At 37.3% G+C, this 14,128-nt stretch overlaps 1 protein-coding gene across 10 annotated transcripts in view; it reads right to left on the bottom strand.

Annotated features, from left to right (window-relative positions):
- Window positions 1-14,128, bottom strand: part of DMD (dystrophin) — a 1,162,034-nt gene that overhangs the window by 1,028,141 nt on the left and 119,765 nt on the right. Inside the window, exon 1 of one of the 10 annotated variants that reach the window (XM_056326974.1) lies at window positions 9,889-10,137. The exons of the other annotated variants lie outside the window; for them this stretch is intronic. Within the exon in view, the coding sequence (XP_056182949.1) occupies window positions 9,889-9,907 (19 nt within the window). The 5' untranslated portion in view covers window positions 9,908-10,137. Of the gene's footprint in view, window positions 1-9,888; window positions 10,138-14,128 lie in introns of those variants that run through there. 10 annotated transcript variants of the gene reach the window in all.

The raw sequence follows: 14,128 nt of genomic DNA, 5'->3' as shown, positions 1-14,128 counted from the left end.
AGAAAATGCTTACATTGGGTATCTTAATCTGAAGCTGCATTCACCCTAATGGAAGTGTAAAGTCTCAACTCCATCCTCTTTGCTGTCCACACCCATCAACTCTGGTGTTTGCTCAGGGGTTCAGGCACTACTAGGAAATTTATTCTGTAAATGTTCTTAGTGCCCACTAGTCTCAGAAGAAAAATGCATTCTTTTAAGCAAGCAGTTATTTTCAAAGGAAACATGCAAAACCATTTTTCAGAAGTATGTTATGCCCTTTGATAGGTTTTAAAGTTAGGTTTACAGGAAGGAGTTACAATCCTATGTAATACTGAGGTTGACAGCCTCAAATTACTATATCAGTGAACAAACAAAAATATTTCAGTGGCAACGTTTATTATTTTTTCCTTGTAATAAGGTCAGATACATCTTAAATGTAATTATAAATTATTCTAGTGTGCTACTTTTACACAAAAGAAAGCAATACAACTATTAATAAATTACACTTTGCATGGTCTATCTAATAAGTTATAAAATAATTAGAATGGCTGACATGCTATCTACTGATTTTAATAGCACGTGATTATTAATTTAAGAATTCCATTTAGTAAAAATCAGTTTTCCATTTTCAAATTTAAAGACTCCTTTCAAGCTTTTTAAGTGAGCTGATATAATGTTAATTTTTTTCCCAAACAGAGCACAGAGAACAATCACATATGAAAGGAAGAAGCCTTCTCAAACAGTAAATCTGCACTGACAGAAAGTGCAATGGCACTCAACTCCTTTTCTTTTGTTGGTTTTTGGGTTTGTTTTTTGTTTGTTTGTTGGTTTTTGTGGAGGGGGTTATTGTTTGGGGTTTTTGGTTGGGTGGGTGGGTGGGTGGTTGGTTTTTTTTTTTTTACATAAGATCCTGGCAAGGACAACTGGGGAAACTGATAATCTGATCTGTGACTTATGATTTCCCCTGCAATTAGCCATAAAGACAGACTGCTTAGATTGCTTCCTTCTCACAAAGCCTTATTCCATGTAACATAAAAAAAATTAGACCACTGCATAGGTCTAGCCATGCATATAGAAAGAACAACTTAATAAAGACTGATAAATAGGAAAGGAAACTAGTTAGTGCATTATAGCAAACAATAGTAATGGCATGACATAAATCATTAATTTTGCTCTTAGAACAAAGGTGGAAATACTTACAAATCAAGTCAATAGCAAATTTATGTCAATTAGAAAAACATTTTATTTCTGTTTTTCAAGGAGGTTCAAAAGGATTTTATTTAATATAAAATCAGAATCCAGTACCTGTGGCTTGCTTGTGGCACAGCCTAACACAGGGACAACCAAAAAACAGAATTCCAAACACAGAGACTGCATTGCTATCCAGGAAAGAACAATGTTATCCCTTTAGCATCTGGTGCAGCATAAAGCCATTATAATGCAATTAGGCAGACTAAGGACCAGCTGTTAAGGAACTAAAATTAAAAGGTGAAGACTTTGATAAGAGATTTATTTCAAAGCATTTCTCTTACAAAATGTTTGCATTTTGCTTTGCTCAGGACACTGATCTGGGTTAAGCATGAAAGGTTCAACATAATACAGATCAATGATGCCTGCCCTTGCACATAAAGATTTACTACACACTGCCACACACAGTCCTCTGTTCTTTACACTCTGACTGATGAAATTTAAATTTGCTACATGTGTGAATTGGCAACAGTAGACAATCATGGAATTTGGAAAAAAAAAATTATACTTTCTTCCTTAACTCTGGAAAATTTTGCTTCAAAATCTGTCTGGGACTCAAATGCCGCTGACAAAAAACAACAACAAACAAACCTCAAACAATTAATAAGCATGACAGAATCATAAGATTTAGCCAGCACTGTTTGATTTTCAGACTGATATGTCTATCACAATTTTCTTCAATCAGTCCAGGAATAGATCCAATTCCTAAAAAGACATTTCTTGCTATAAGAATCTGCATTCATATAAAAACCCAAAGTGGTATTTTAATAAAAAAGTACTGTGCAATGTTAAAGTGTTAATATGAACACTATAGCTAGAACTTCAGAACAGTTGAGGCTGGAAGGGACCTCCTGAGGCCCCCTTGTCCAAGTTCCATAGTCGGCAGAGGGTCAGCAAGAGCAGATTGTTCAGTGCTGTGTTCAATGGGGTTTTGAGACTCTCCAACAATGGAGACCCCACAAGGTCTCTGCACAATCCATTCCAGAGACCAACCACTGAGACCAAGTTTTCTTTGTACCTGACCTGAATTTCCCTTCTTCCAAGTCACATCCCTTGCCTCTTGTCCTATTGCCATGCACATGTAAGAAGCATTTGTCTCCCTCTTTACCAGCCTCAAGCCGGGTATTTTTAGATAGCCATCCCTCTCACCCAGCCTTACTCTGAAAGGTGAATAAGCCCAGCTCCTCCGTGCCATGCCCAGTCCCAAGCCATCATGGCAGCCCTGCTCTGGACTTGCTCCAGTTCACTTGTGTCTACAGGGAATGCCAAAAGCAGATACTGTGTTCCAGATAAGTCTCAAGAGAGCTGACTTAAGAGGAGGCATCATGTTCTGATGGTGTGCTGTTGATTCATGTTCATGACACAATTTTGCCATGCTACTAAAACTCTATAAATTGTTGTTGTTCTTAAACCTGTTAATAAATTATAACTTTCTTCATTTCCAAAGAATGTTGGAAAAAAACCCTCTTACAATCAAGAAGTGTTTTACCATTTTTTAAAATAGTCTACTGCTTCTATAAAATACATCAGATAACTTGACAACTTTTACTACAAATCACCAGAATGTCTACTGTGGTGTTAAGGGGAAATGGAACTATTTGTCAGTACCGATCCTTCACAAGTATTTTAATAATTCAAATGATCACAACAGGGGTTGTTTTCTCTCTTTTCTCTCCCTGATACATTTTGCTATAGAGCAAAAAATGGAAAACAACTGTGTAATCCCAGTTGAAGCAGGAAACAAGCTAGATATCTAGACAAATTCAGGTGCTTGACCCTGAAAAGCTTGCTTAGAATTTCCCAGCATTAAATTTCAAATTACATCACTCCAGTACAAAATGTTATAAAATTTTGCCTGCTGCACTTCATAGTTAATAATACAAACGTCAAATGTAAATGTTCCAAGGGCTGTACTGTCACACTACTGCAAACGTACCTCATAGTGATCTTAATGACATATTTGAGGACATTGTTCTTTGGATTTCCTTTCATCACAGACCTCTGACACAACTACAGCTATATGCAATGCAGCACACCAACAAGGTTTGAGTTAGTTATGCAGTAAAGCTCTCCGAGATAGCAGACATTTCATCAAGATGATAAAATATGACTCTAGTAAACTGAGGAACTCACTGCTCAGAAAAATCAGCCCTCTAGGCAAAGGAAAAGCCACAGAAATAAAGTAACTAATATGGCTGCAAAGTCTTCAATTCTCTATGAGAGGCTGAGCAAGATGACTCAAAAGGTTCTCAAAAGCAGAACCAAGATTTAGCTTCCCCTTTCCAAAGGTGAAGGATAAAGTAATTTACTTTCTTCTTGTCACTAACACAAAATTTAATTTTATTGCTGGAGGAGTCCCAGCGTTGGAGAAGCAGTAAGTTTTGTGGCCAGCAGTGGAAAACCCAGGAGGACTGAAATGACTTCAGGGGATTTCTGAGCAGTTCTGTCTGGCACAGCAATGCTTACCCCTCCTGTTCAACTGTACGGACCAGAGTGACTCGGATGCAGACGGTTGTACCTTGCTGGCAACTGAGGAGCATCCTCAGACACCGCTGCTCAACTAGTGCAGGCCCTTGTTGGGGAAAGGACTGGGGAAGGACAAGGGAGAGAGGAAAGAGCAGAACCAGCCACTAACATGGCAATCCAATTTACAGCTTTTTCAGAGCAGCTGCCTGGAGCTTGCTTGAGTCTTGGACTGAAGAAAAAGTCAGTGGAGATCACAGTCTGATTAGTGGCACTATACAAAGACTATTTTAACAAGAAATTAATCAGATTAATATTTTTCCTTAAAGCTTTGAATCTAGGAGAGCCAAAGAACGCACAATACGTGGTGCATAGGTAAATGGTAAAAGCACGGTATCTGATTTATCTGGATCATTTAGGAAGACAGGAATTCTGACCATGTATGTGCTGCAAGTCACCAGTGACCAGGGCTAAGGGGCTACATCCTACCTGCAGTAATTACCAGCGCTCCTGTCTACAGGTGGCACTTCATTAATCATACAAACACCGAATTCATATTCTCTTCCTTATGAATGTGCGTGCCTTCAGTCTTTTCCAGGCAACAATTAATTCTACCAAGGAGTATTTTGCTAAATTCTCATGGTTTCTGAATGTCTCAGGACATCCTCATATTAAAATAAATAAATAATAATTTTTAAAAAATCATGCTAGCAGGAATGGTTTTTCATCTCTTCATTTATGTACACATCTTTTCTTGTTATTTTGTTTCAGTCAAGAAGCACATATAAAAAAACATGAACAAATTAACTGATATTATAGATGTAGAGATTAAGCCAGAAACCTGCCTCTAAACATAGCATCCTGTGACCTAGCACTACCTTCTCAGAACAAAATCCTGAGTGAACAAAGAGGCTTTACATTTGTTATCAATATCAACAGGTTTTGCCAGACCAATGGGAAAAAAAAAGTAAGAGCAAAGGGTTTTTTAAATGAAGAATAGCATATTTCTAGACTCAGTCTTGAAGACTTTAACGAGAGATCTTCCGCTGACAATGGTCCTTAGCAATTAAAAAAATAAGTTTCTCAAAACCATGACACTGTTATAGCACAATTATGTAAAGTCTTCAGGCAGACAATTTATAAAGGAGAAGAGTGTCTTTATTAACGGCACACTGGCAAAGCTTAGCAAAAATTTAATGAGTAAACTAAAAAAAAGTACTTCATGAAAAGACAATCTTATGAAACAAATAAATGAATCTTACATGAATCTTACATGATTCAGCAGAAGATTCAAAACCAGCTTGCCTTGTTACCACTCTGGAAACCATACACTCATTTTGCATATTATAGTCAAGTTTTCATAGCCCATCCTATCCTTATCAGTTTATCTGAAACAGGCTTTTGAGACAATTATTCTTTTTTGAATTGTATGTTGTATTATTCACAATGTTTTCATTTCCTACTAGCACTTATGGGACTTGGTGTCTACCGATCTAGGCAGCACAAAACAAGCAGAAAGAATAGTCTCTGCCTGACAGATTTATATTTTAAATATTGTACAAAACAGAACTTGCAACTTTATTCATTACAATGGTATAAACCTGAAATGATGGCAACTTGCCTGAACATAGTTATAGCTGTCAAAAAAGTTAGAGCAACTATGGTTTGGTTTTGAAATTTCTTGTCTTTTCCCTCCTTTCTATAACATGGATGAATTCAGGGAGCTCCATCTCTATTTATTTATTTTTATAATATTATTGTACATTTGCCTCGAGAAACATGCATACTCTCTCTTCTCCTTTAACTTCCTCTGAAATGGGCAAACAATACTCCCCTGATTCTGTTAAGATGATTACATTTTATCTGTAAGAAGTAAAATATTGCAGAAAGCTTCTTTCTTTCCCTTGACTAAGAGTAAAGTCTTAAAACCAAACAATTATCAGCATCAGTCTCTAGTCTGTCCATTCTGTTCAACAGGTCCATAAAAGTACCTTTTTTCTTTTCATGGAAATAATTTGCTTAAATATATTTCTGTACACACAGAATTATTTTTTCCCCTATTTTTTCTTTTTTCTTTCATATCCCTCTCCCCCCCCTCCCCTTTTTTTTTTTTGGTGGGGGGAATAGTGAGGCATATCCCTGACTATCTCTGTTACCTTTTAATGATAAAGTGATAGCTTGTACTTTTTATTATAATCTTTAAGAAGCTAGTTCAGTAGCAACACAATAGTCTTTCATCCAAGATAGGTCATAAATACAAGCACGGTCAGTACCAATCTGAACTGATCCTGTCTAACATGCAATATAATCTTTAAAATTGAGGTTCATGGGACAGGCGTTCTCCTCTGGTGGATGATGATTACACTACAAACTCCACAATACCTTGCGACTCTGCTTGAATCTATCATCACTACATTTAGCTGTTAAACAAACTGAAGTCAAACACATCTTGGAAAGCTTACAGCAAATTCCCTTTAGTGTGGTAGGAATAGTTATTCCTGTGTTGAATATTAAAAGGGATAATCTCCACCTGCCACAAAATAAGTGGCTGCAGAACACATCAAATACCTGACAAAACGCAGGGCTGAATGGTGAGCAAAGCTGAACAGTGTACTTTGAATTATAAATTTATGACAATTTAAATAGATTGCTTAAGATTGGTTTAATAAAACTTAAGTAAGGAATACAGTAAATCAAAAAATCCACTTTATTTATTTTGTTTTTATTAACTCACAGGGCTACCTATATTTAAGACTTACCTTCTTCAGTGTTACACATGTATGTGAGGTGCTTAAGAGTATATTTACATAAGATTCTTAGACATTTTAGTTGGACTCTAATACAGCTCTTAATCCAAATGCCTTCTAGTATGTTTACAAGATACAACCAGGCAAAAAAAATCGGTCCTACTGTCTAATGAGTGCTAAGTTAAGAACTTTTTACATATACAACACTGATCAATGTACTGTACAAGAGTCAGCAAAGACTAAGGGCACTTAGAGCCCATGCGTCTGCTTTTCCTCTGGGTAAATTCCCCTGTAAAAAGGAAAATAGACATGAGGATGTCACTACTGTAAAAGATTAAAAAAAAAAAATCACAACCTCAGCTGACAAATGGCATAGGAATAGAGTAGCTTGTGAGATAGGAAATAAAGTAAGAAATACCATTACAAAAGATTCAATCCTGCTAAATATCTTAAAATATTTTAAGATATCTCAAGCAATTGTGGGTTTCTGTAGATTCCCCAGACTGATTTCAGCTGACCCTCCCATGCACACAGACCACCATTAATTTTAGAATTTCTGATGATAAATCCTTGCTAATTAAATACGTTCTCGCACAATTTTCCACAGACTTAAGAAATTGTATGTAACTATGAGGGCACAGACTTAAGAAATTGTATGTAACTATGAGGGCTCATTGATATTTTATATATATATATACTTACATAAAAGCATTTTAATCAGATGGCAACACCTTGAAGTTTTTAATACAAGGGTTCTAGTAAATATATTGGGTCTTACCTCACTATCCAAATTCAAGTACTTAAGTTAGGAGGCTAATCTGCTAATGCATAGGCTGTTGAGGAAACCAGACACCAATGTGAATTTCTTGCTTGGACTTGCTTGCTGAAGGAGATTATTGCTCTCTATTGTTCAGGTATTTGAGCCTAGTAAGCCTACCTAGATAATACAGCAGGCTAAATTACGTAGCAATAGTTAAGCAAAGCAATTACACCTCCCCAGCATATTCCTATGATGTTCTTTTCTTATTGTACCCTGAGAACACAATTTGCATTCAACAATCAATAAGTAATTACTTTTTATCTGAAAAGCATAAACTCTTTATTCATTCATTGTTGAAAAGGAACCAAGAGCCCAATCAAAGACCATTCAACTATATGGAAAAATTCTCCAACTTACTTTTTTTTTTAATCTATATATCCGATTTCCCTTTTGGACATTTATAAATGGCTGCATACTTGGTTCTAAAAGAAGAGTGAACAACTATGTTAATGGCAGCCATGAAAACACTCACATGGGAAAACTGTAACCCTGCAACCCAAAAAAGAAAAGAAAAAAAGAATCTATGACTTCTTACAGTATCCATTTTACTGCTGTTCAATAAATAGCGCATAGTTTTCTGTTGCTTTTGCAAAGATGCCAGGCACTTGCACTACCTTTGATTTATTTCTGTTCAAGTTACATAAAGAAATGTCTGAAACCATGTTAATGCACACTATTGATCCAGTAATAGTAATAGATTATATGGCAAAACGTATTTTATTGGCTAAAAATAGGGGTTATAGAGATAGGATGCTCTGGGGTGTAGCTCAGAGCACGGGATGCTCTCACTGTTAAAAGCTGAATTATTTTTTTATGGTATTTATGGGCCTTAATTCAATTTGCTGTTTGCTCATTTGATGTATCACTCCTCACAACATAAATTCTATATGGAAGTAAGATAATAATGTTATTTCATGCTGCAAAACAGTTTGATTTAAACTGAAAATATTTATTCTGTTTATGAGCAGCTTTTTAAAGCCTGTGACATGCTACAGTCCAATCTGAAAGTTAATATCACAGAGGACACATACTTACCTACCCAGATGAGATTGTGTTAGCCTACTCAGATTTCTCTAATGTATCGTGGTCAATGAACAAGAAGATCAACTTCATTGTCCTAACTGCATATTTTATGAACTGTGACAAGTTTGTTATAACTCATTTGCTCTAAACTTTTATTCTGAGATTGCAAAAGCACCAAGAGATAAACTCAGCAATGTCAACAAGCTCGGTGGCATAGTTCAAGCTGTGAAGGTTCAATAAATAGGTCTGTAAACATTGCAAATCAACACAGCTTTTGATGAAATGTCAAGCAAGACAGAGCTTAGCTATATTCAGCTCAGCTTGAACTCATAAACCATTAACTGGCCTCTGTAGTTTCCAGAGAAATGTATCTTATGAATAAAGCACAAATATTGAAATAGAAATAAAAATATTTTCTTTTTCTTAAAGAGAGAAGATTAATATCTATTTAAGAACAGGAGACAATATTTTAATCATTCCAGTAAAGACTGATTTATAAAACCATCCAATATGACAACACTACACATCCTTATGATGGAGCTACCATTTTTTCACCTCCAAGTTTGGAAAGAATGCAAAAAGTAGGAAGAGAAAACAAAATTAATTTTGAAATACCAGAAGATACTTCCGTTTTGAACCACTGCAAAAATCTCTGGTTTTTTTCCTGCATGACGCAAGAAAATACTGCTTGCCTCAGAGAACACACATATTCACCTTCCATTTTTAGAAAGAAGAATAGAATAAAAATTTTTACAATGCATCTACATTTATTTATACATATATATAAAATATATATAATGCTATTTTTAACAAGCTAGCATTATTTTTTTTTTTTGCCACATAGTGGAGCATTTATTACACATATACAGTAAAATAGTCTCTAAAGACTTATTTCCAAGTGGCTTGAAAGATACGAGGTTACTTTAGCTACTTTTTAGAATCAATCCTCTGCAGACAAGTCTATGCAATTACCCTAGACTGAATGCAGGATTGTTTTTACCCGATGGCCCAGTTTCCAAGCTATTTCTATATCATCAGTTGAGTAATTCATTTGACCATGTCCAAATTTGTTTGCAGTAAACTTTACATCTTTCTGCTGTCTTTATAATGACAGGCTCATTTAGTAAAACAATTAAATACTCTTTGATCAGCTAGCATCTATTATCTACAACTGTGCAAACACTCAGTATTGTCATTTGAACACATTACAATGTCCGCTGGCAGGGGGGAAAAAAAAAAATCTGTTTAACCTAATAAAAGATTTACCGCATGCAAAAGTTTGTTTTCCCTTCTGTATTAACACCCTGTTGCTATTCTTGAACCAGGTTTGAATTTAAAAATAAACCTGTGCAAGCCACGGATATCTGGCAGAAGGGAGCTGGTGCTGTGACGGGGCCAGTCCCCTCCCAGGAGCCCCATTTGCCCTTTACCTCAGAGTCCTCTCCGAGGAACTTCCCACAGCCCCCTGTACACAGCAGGCAGCGCCTCTGCCAGCCACAGACATCCCAGGAGGCAGCCAGCTGACCTAAATGCCATCGTTAGGGTTGTGTTACTACTGCTCTTCACTCTTTTGAATATTCCTTGTATTCATTTACAGCCGGTACTCACCCGACGCATCCCCTGGCATTGCCGGCACTGCAGTGTCTTGCTACCTTTGTGGGGAAGCGGACAGTTGATTTCCCCGTGGGTACTTCTCTCTAACACATTCTCTGAAGTAGGAGAAACCTGGAGGGAGACTCATTGCCAGGTGCAGGTGACACATACATGCAATCACCCTCCAGCTTCACAGGCACAAAGGGAGTACCCTCTTCTCAGAGGCTAACAGGAGAATTATGTCCAGTTTTGCTTTCTTAAACAACAGCGAGGTACTCTCCCAAGGCACGCAGCCAGTGTCTGCTGCACTCCCTCCCTCCTCCCTGAAATGGTTTCTCCCTACACAGGCTCAATCTACCTGATTATATTCTCTCCTAATCAGTAATCTCAGTTTCCCCAGCAGTAGCAGCCCTCCTCCTCCACCCGGGATTTCTGGAGGGCAGGCTGCACCAGCAGAGCAGCAGTGCTCTGGGGAAGCAGGGCAAGGGAGCAACATTTTGGAAACACTCATGTTTCTGTCTGCTTTTTGTTAGAATGCTGGAGTGCAGCGCATGTCTGCGTGTGACACAGATTATCCTTCCTGCTTTTACAATCCCATTCAAAGAGGGTTAAAGTCCCTAAGAAAAGAAGGCTACCTGCTTCATCAAACAGTAACCGCTTTTCAATGCGTTCTTCTTTGTGTATCCTTTCCCTAAAACTATTTTACATCCCTTTCATACATGACAGTGTTTTGCCATCTGTGGTATATTCTTCCCCAAATCTAGTTAGCAAATAAAGTAGAAGAGGTATGATTCCTTTCCCCTCCTTTTTCCACTTTTAAACTTAAAGAAAAGGGGAAAGATAAGTGCAACCCATATTACCATAACGAACTTTAACATCACCTGTTGTCTTTCAACAAACACGCTTACTCTAACCCCAAAAAGCTTGTTTGTGGTTTTGTTTGGGTTTTTTTCTTTATTTTTTTAATAACTGAGAGGGGGACACACAAAACAGTTTTCCTCTTTTCTTTTTTTGTCCCGATTATTCCACTCTTATTACTGCAATATTAACTTTTATTTTCCTGTAAAACTTCTAATCAACATTTAAAGACTACCGCAGAATAAATTCAGAAGTTCTTTTACTAGATAACGGGCTTGTTTTAAAAACATTTGTCGAGAGAAAGCAGTGGGCAAAGCATCGATCAAGGAAAGATTTACACTAGTATTTCAACCGGGCCGTACAACGTGTGGTCTGTCAGGCACAGCACAGCATAAAACTGTGACAGCAAAGAGGCAGGAGACGTGGAGATAATAAATACTCAGGACTACTCCATTCTGAGATAGTGTGGTGCTGTATTTAAGCATTATGAAGATCTCTAAAATCTGGTGATTTTATTAACTAAGCTAAACTGGCTGTTGTGGGCAGTGTAAAACTGGAAGTTATCATAAACCTTGGAGTCTGTGTAGATTAAAAAAAAGTAATAGTATTAATTAGCATTCATTTGATAGCAGAGCCAATCAAGGGGAGGGGGGGAAGGGGGAAAAAATATATATAATCATAAACTATATAGCACCCTCCTAACAAAAGTGGATGTCTATTGTTCTCAGTTTTCAGCACAAAAGTCCGGTACAGAGATGCTTCTGAAGGAACAGTCAGCCTGAATATTACTGTACGCTCTGACTTGAAGTGGCTTCTTCCACAGTTACCATGGTCAACCACTACTCCTCCCTCCCCTTGCATCCTGCATTGAAAGTAGCATCACTGTTGCTGGAAAGGTCCAGCTTCATGGTCCTCCTAATACCTCAATAGAGTTTGTTAGTAACAATCTGTTTCTTTCTCAAAATTTAATTTTTCTCCCAAAAACATGCAATACAAATGTTAAATACAAATGTTATTTACTTGGTTGATTACCTGTTATCATTAAACGCAGCAAAACCTCAAATCCGGCAGTTCAGTTCTTTTTTAAATAACAAAATTAAAAGGTAAAAATTAATAGAAAAGTAGAAATCTAGAAATCCAGATATTGGGGCGGGGAAAAAAAAAAAAAAACCACACCACAAAACCCAAAACTATGCAGGCATTGATCTGACATGATGGAGATGTTAACACATCAGATACATCTCCTTTTGTGCTACCCTAAAACACAGACTGTTCAGAAAAACACATTCTTCCCCTGCAAAGCAGGGCATATTTTCTATAGGCCACTCCGCTTTTCACAGCGGAACTTCCACACAGATTTGAAAGGTTACAAGCATATATACTAGACATTTTCATAAACTAGTCTGTCCAATTTACTAAACTTTTTTCCACTTCAGCTGCAAGCTAATAAAAATATAATAAATTCAAGTAGGCTCCAGCTTGAATTTAACTTTGCTGTGCTTTCTTTTTGTCACCCAAAGGAACATACCCAGCCTCTCTCTGTTTGCTGTAATAATCCATTCAACTGAAACTAAAGGTCATTTCATGTTCTATTCAGGGTTGTTGACTTATCAAGGCTTAACAATTTTTTAGGACAACAGCCTAGAAGGTTACTTGAAAGTAGCTTTAAGTTAAACCTGTTAGATTAAGCTATTTGAACTACTCAGTCAGTCATGGAAAAAAAGACAGCCACTAAAAGTTTTTTAATGGAATGCACAAGACAACAGAGCATCTAGGCACATTCCTTATGCCATTTACAGCATGGGGGATGCCTCTGTGCTACCAAGGGTAAGTGTATCTCACACCAGAATAGCATGTTGCTGCATATCTGGAAGGCTCAGAGATGCAATTTCAAGCCTCTGTTATGAGCAGGACAGGCTGCGTGTTTACTTTCACCTGTTTTCTAAACAAAATTCAGCAGAAACTGTGCATGACTGAACATGTATATGATGGTGAGCTTATTCCAGTGCTAGCATAACGCAGAACAAGGTTAGTAAGTAATTACAAATAGGGATGCTATGATCATCTCCATATAATATAGCTATTTACTCTGTAACTCTGATAACATGAAGACCTGTCACATCCATGTCTTGAAGAAACAGGTGCTATAGAAACACAGCACTAGACACAGTGCCTATTCCCAAATATTCCAAAAATTTCACAAATTTGACATAATCATGAAAAGCAAGGAAGAAATAGAAGAAAAAAAAAGAGTAAGTCCACTCATTAACATAAATTAATAATTCATAATAAAATAATGATTAGAGAGTATAGAGGAATCTAGCATGAGCTAGAGCACATTGCTCAATCTCTTAATTTCGGCTGGGAAGAAGAAATAGCAATTTTCAGTGCAATCTACTCCTCCTTACAGAAATTGTTTTCCATCACTTTGCAAAAGGGCAGACATGCACTGCAAAGGGCAGTTGCTTCAATCTCTAGTCTGTGTGTCTGCACCACAGGAACATAAGGACAGGCCTCAGCTAGAAAAGATCTTGTTAAAATATTAATTTCACAGAAACAGTTACTTTTTGTCATTTATTTTTGTTGTGCATTTGTCAAATGCTTTTCTGGGTTTTTTTTCTCCTAAGCTCCACAGGAGAGTTACACTTGCTTGTAGGAAGTCTTGACTGGGGTCATTAGCTGATGTAAGCAAAAATACCCCTAAATGTTAAAGCACCATTGCTTAGGTTCTCTAACACCTAGACAAAGTTATTGCAATTCAAAAATTAAGTGCTTTCTGTGAAAGGAGGGAATTTATTTTTAGTGTTACAACCTGCAAGCAATCTGAACTAATGACAAGTTGGTCCACAACTGTTTTCTGTCATGTCCAAAAGAACCATAAAACTCCTGTCACACACAGCCTTTGAGGTCATGCATGAAATGTAGCTGCAAATCACCTGGTGAGAAAAGCACGTCTAAAATCATACACGACAGTTCAGCCTTGGATTCTTCCCCCATATGGGATTCCTGGTTTTACAGAGCCATACTTTAGGGGTCCGCTCTTGTTCTCTGACCTCTTTCCACCTTGTGGGCTGAAAGAGCTGCACAGAGTGCTCAAGGACCATCTCTCCTGCCCAACACAAATGCCTTCACCAGTTTCTCACCTTGTCGTGCCTGCCACAGTCTTTTCCTTCCTCCTGCATCACTAAAGCCTCTCTGCCACTGCTACCCAGCAAGTGTTGACTGGTGAAAGGAGGGTGTTACACAGAGCAGCTGTGCCATATAACCACTGAGGAACCAGCTGCTGTTACAGAGAACTCAGCCGTTGAAAAATAAATACCATGTAGGTGGTTTGATATTAGAACAAAGAGCTTGTTTGTCTTCCTAAGTAATTTGGAACACAGGAGAGGAACTTGCA

Source organism: Falco biarmicus, chromosome 2 (genome assembly GCF_023638135.1).
Source record: "Falco biarmicus isolate bFalBia1 chromosome 2, bFalBia1.pri, whole genome shotgun sequence".
In the NCBI taxonomy this organism is placed as follows: Eukaryota; Metazoa; Chordata; class Aves; order Falconiformes; family Falconidae; genus Falco; species Falco biarmicus.
This window is presented reverse-complemented; position numbering and strand designations above follow the sequence as displayed.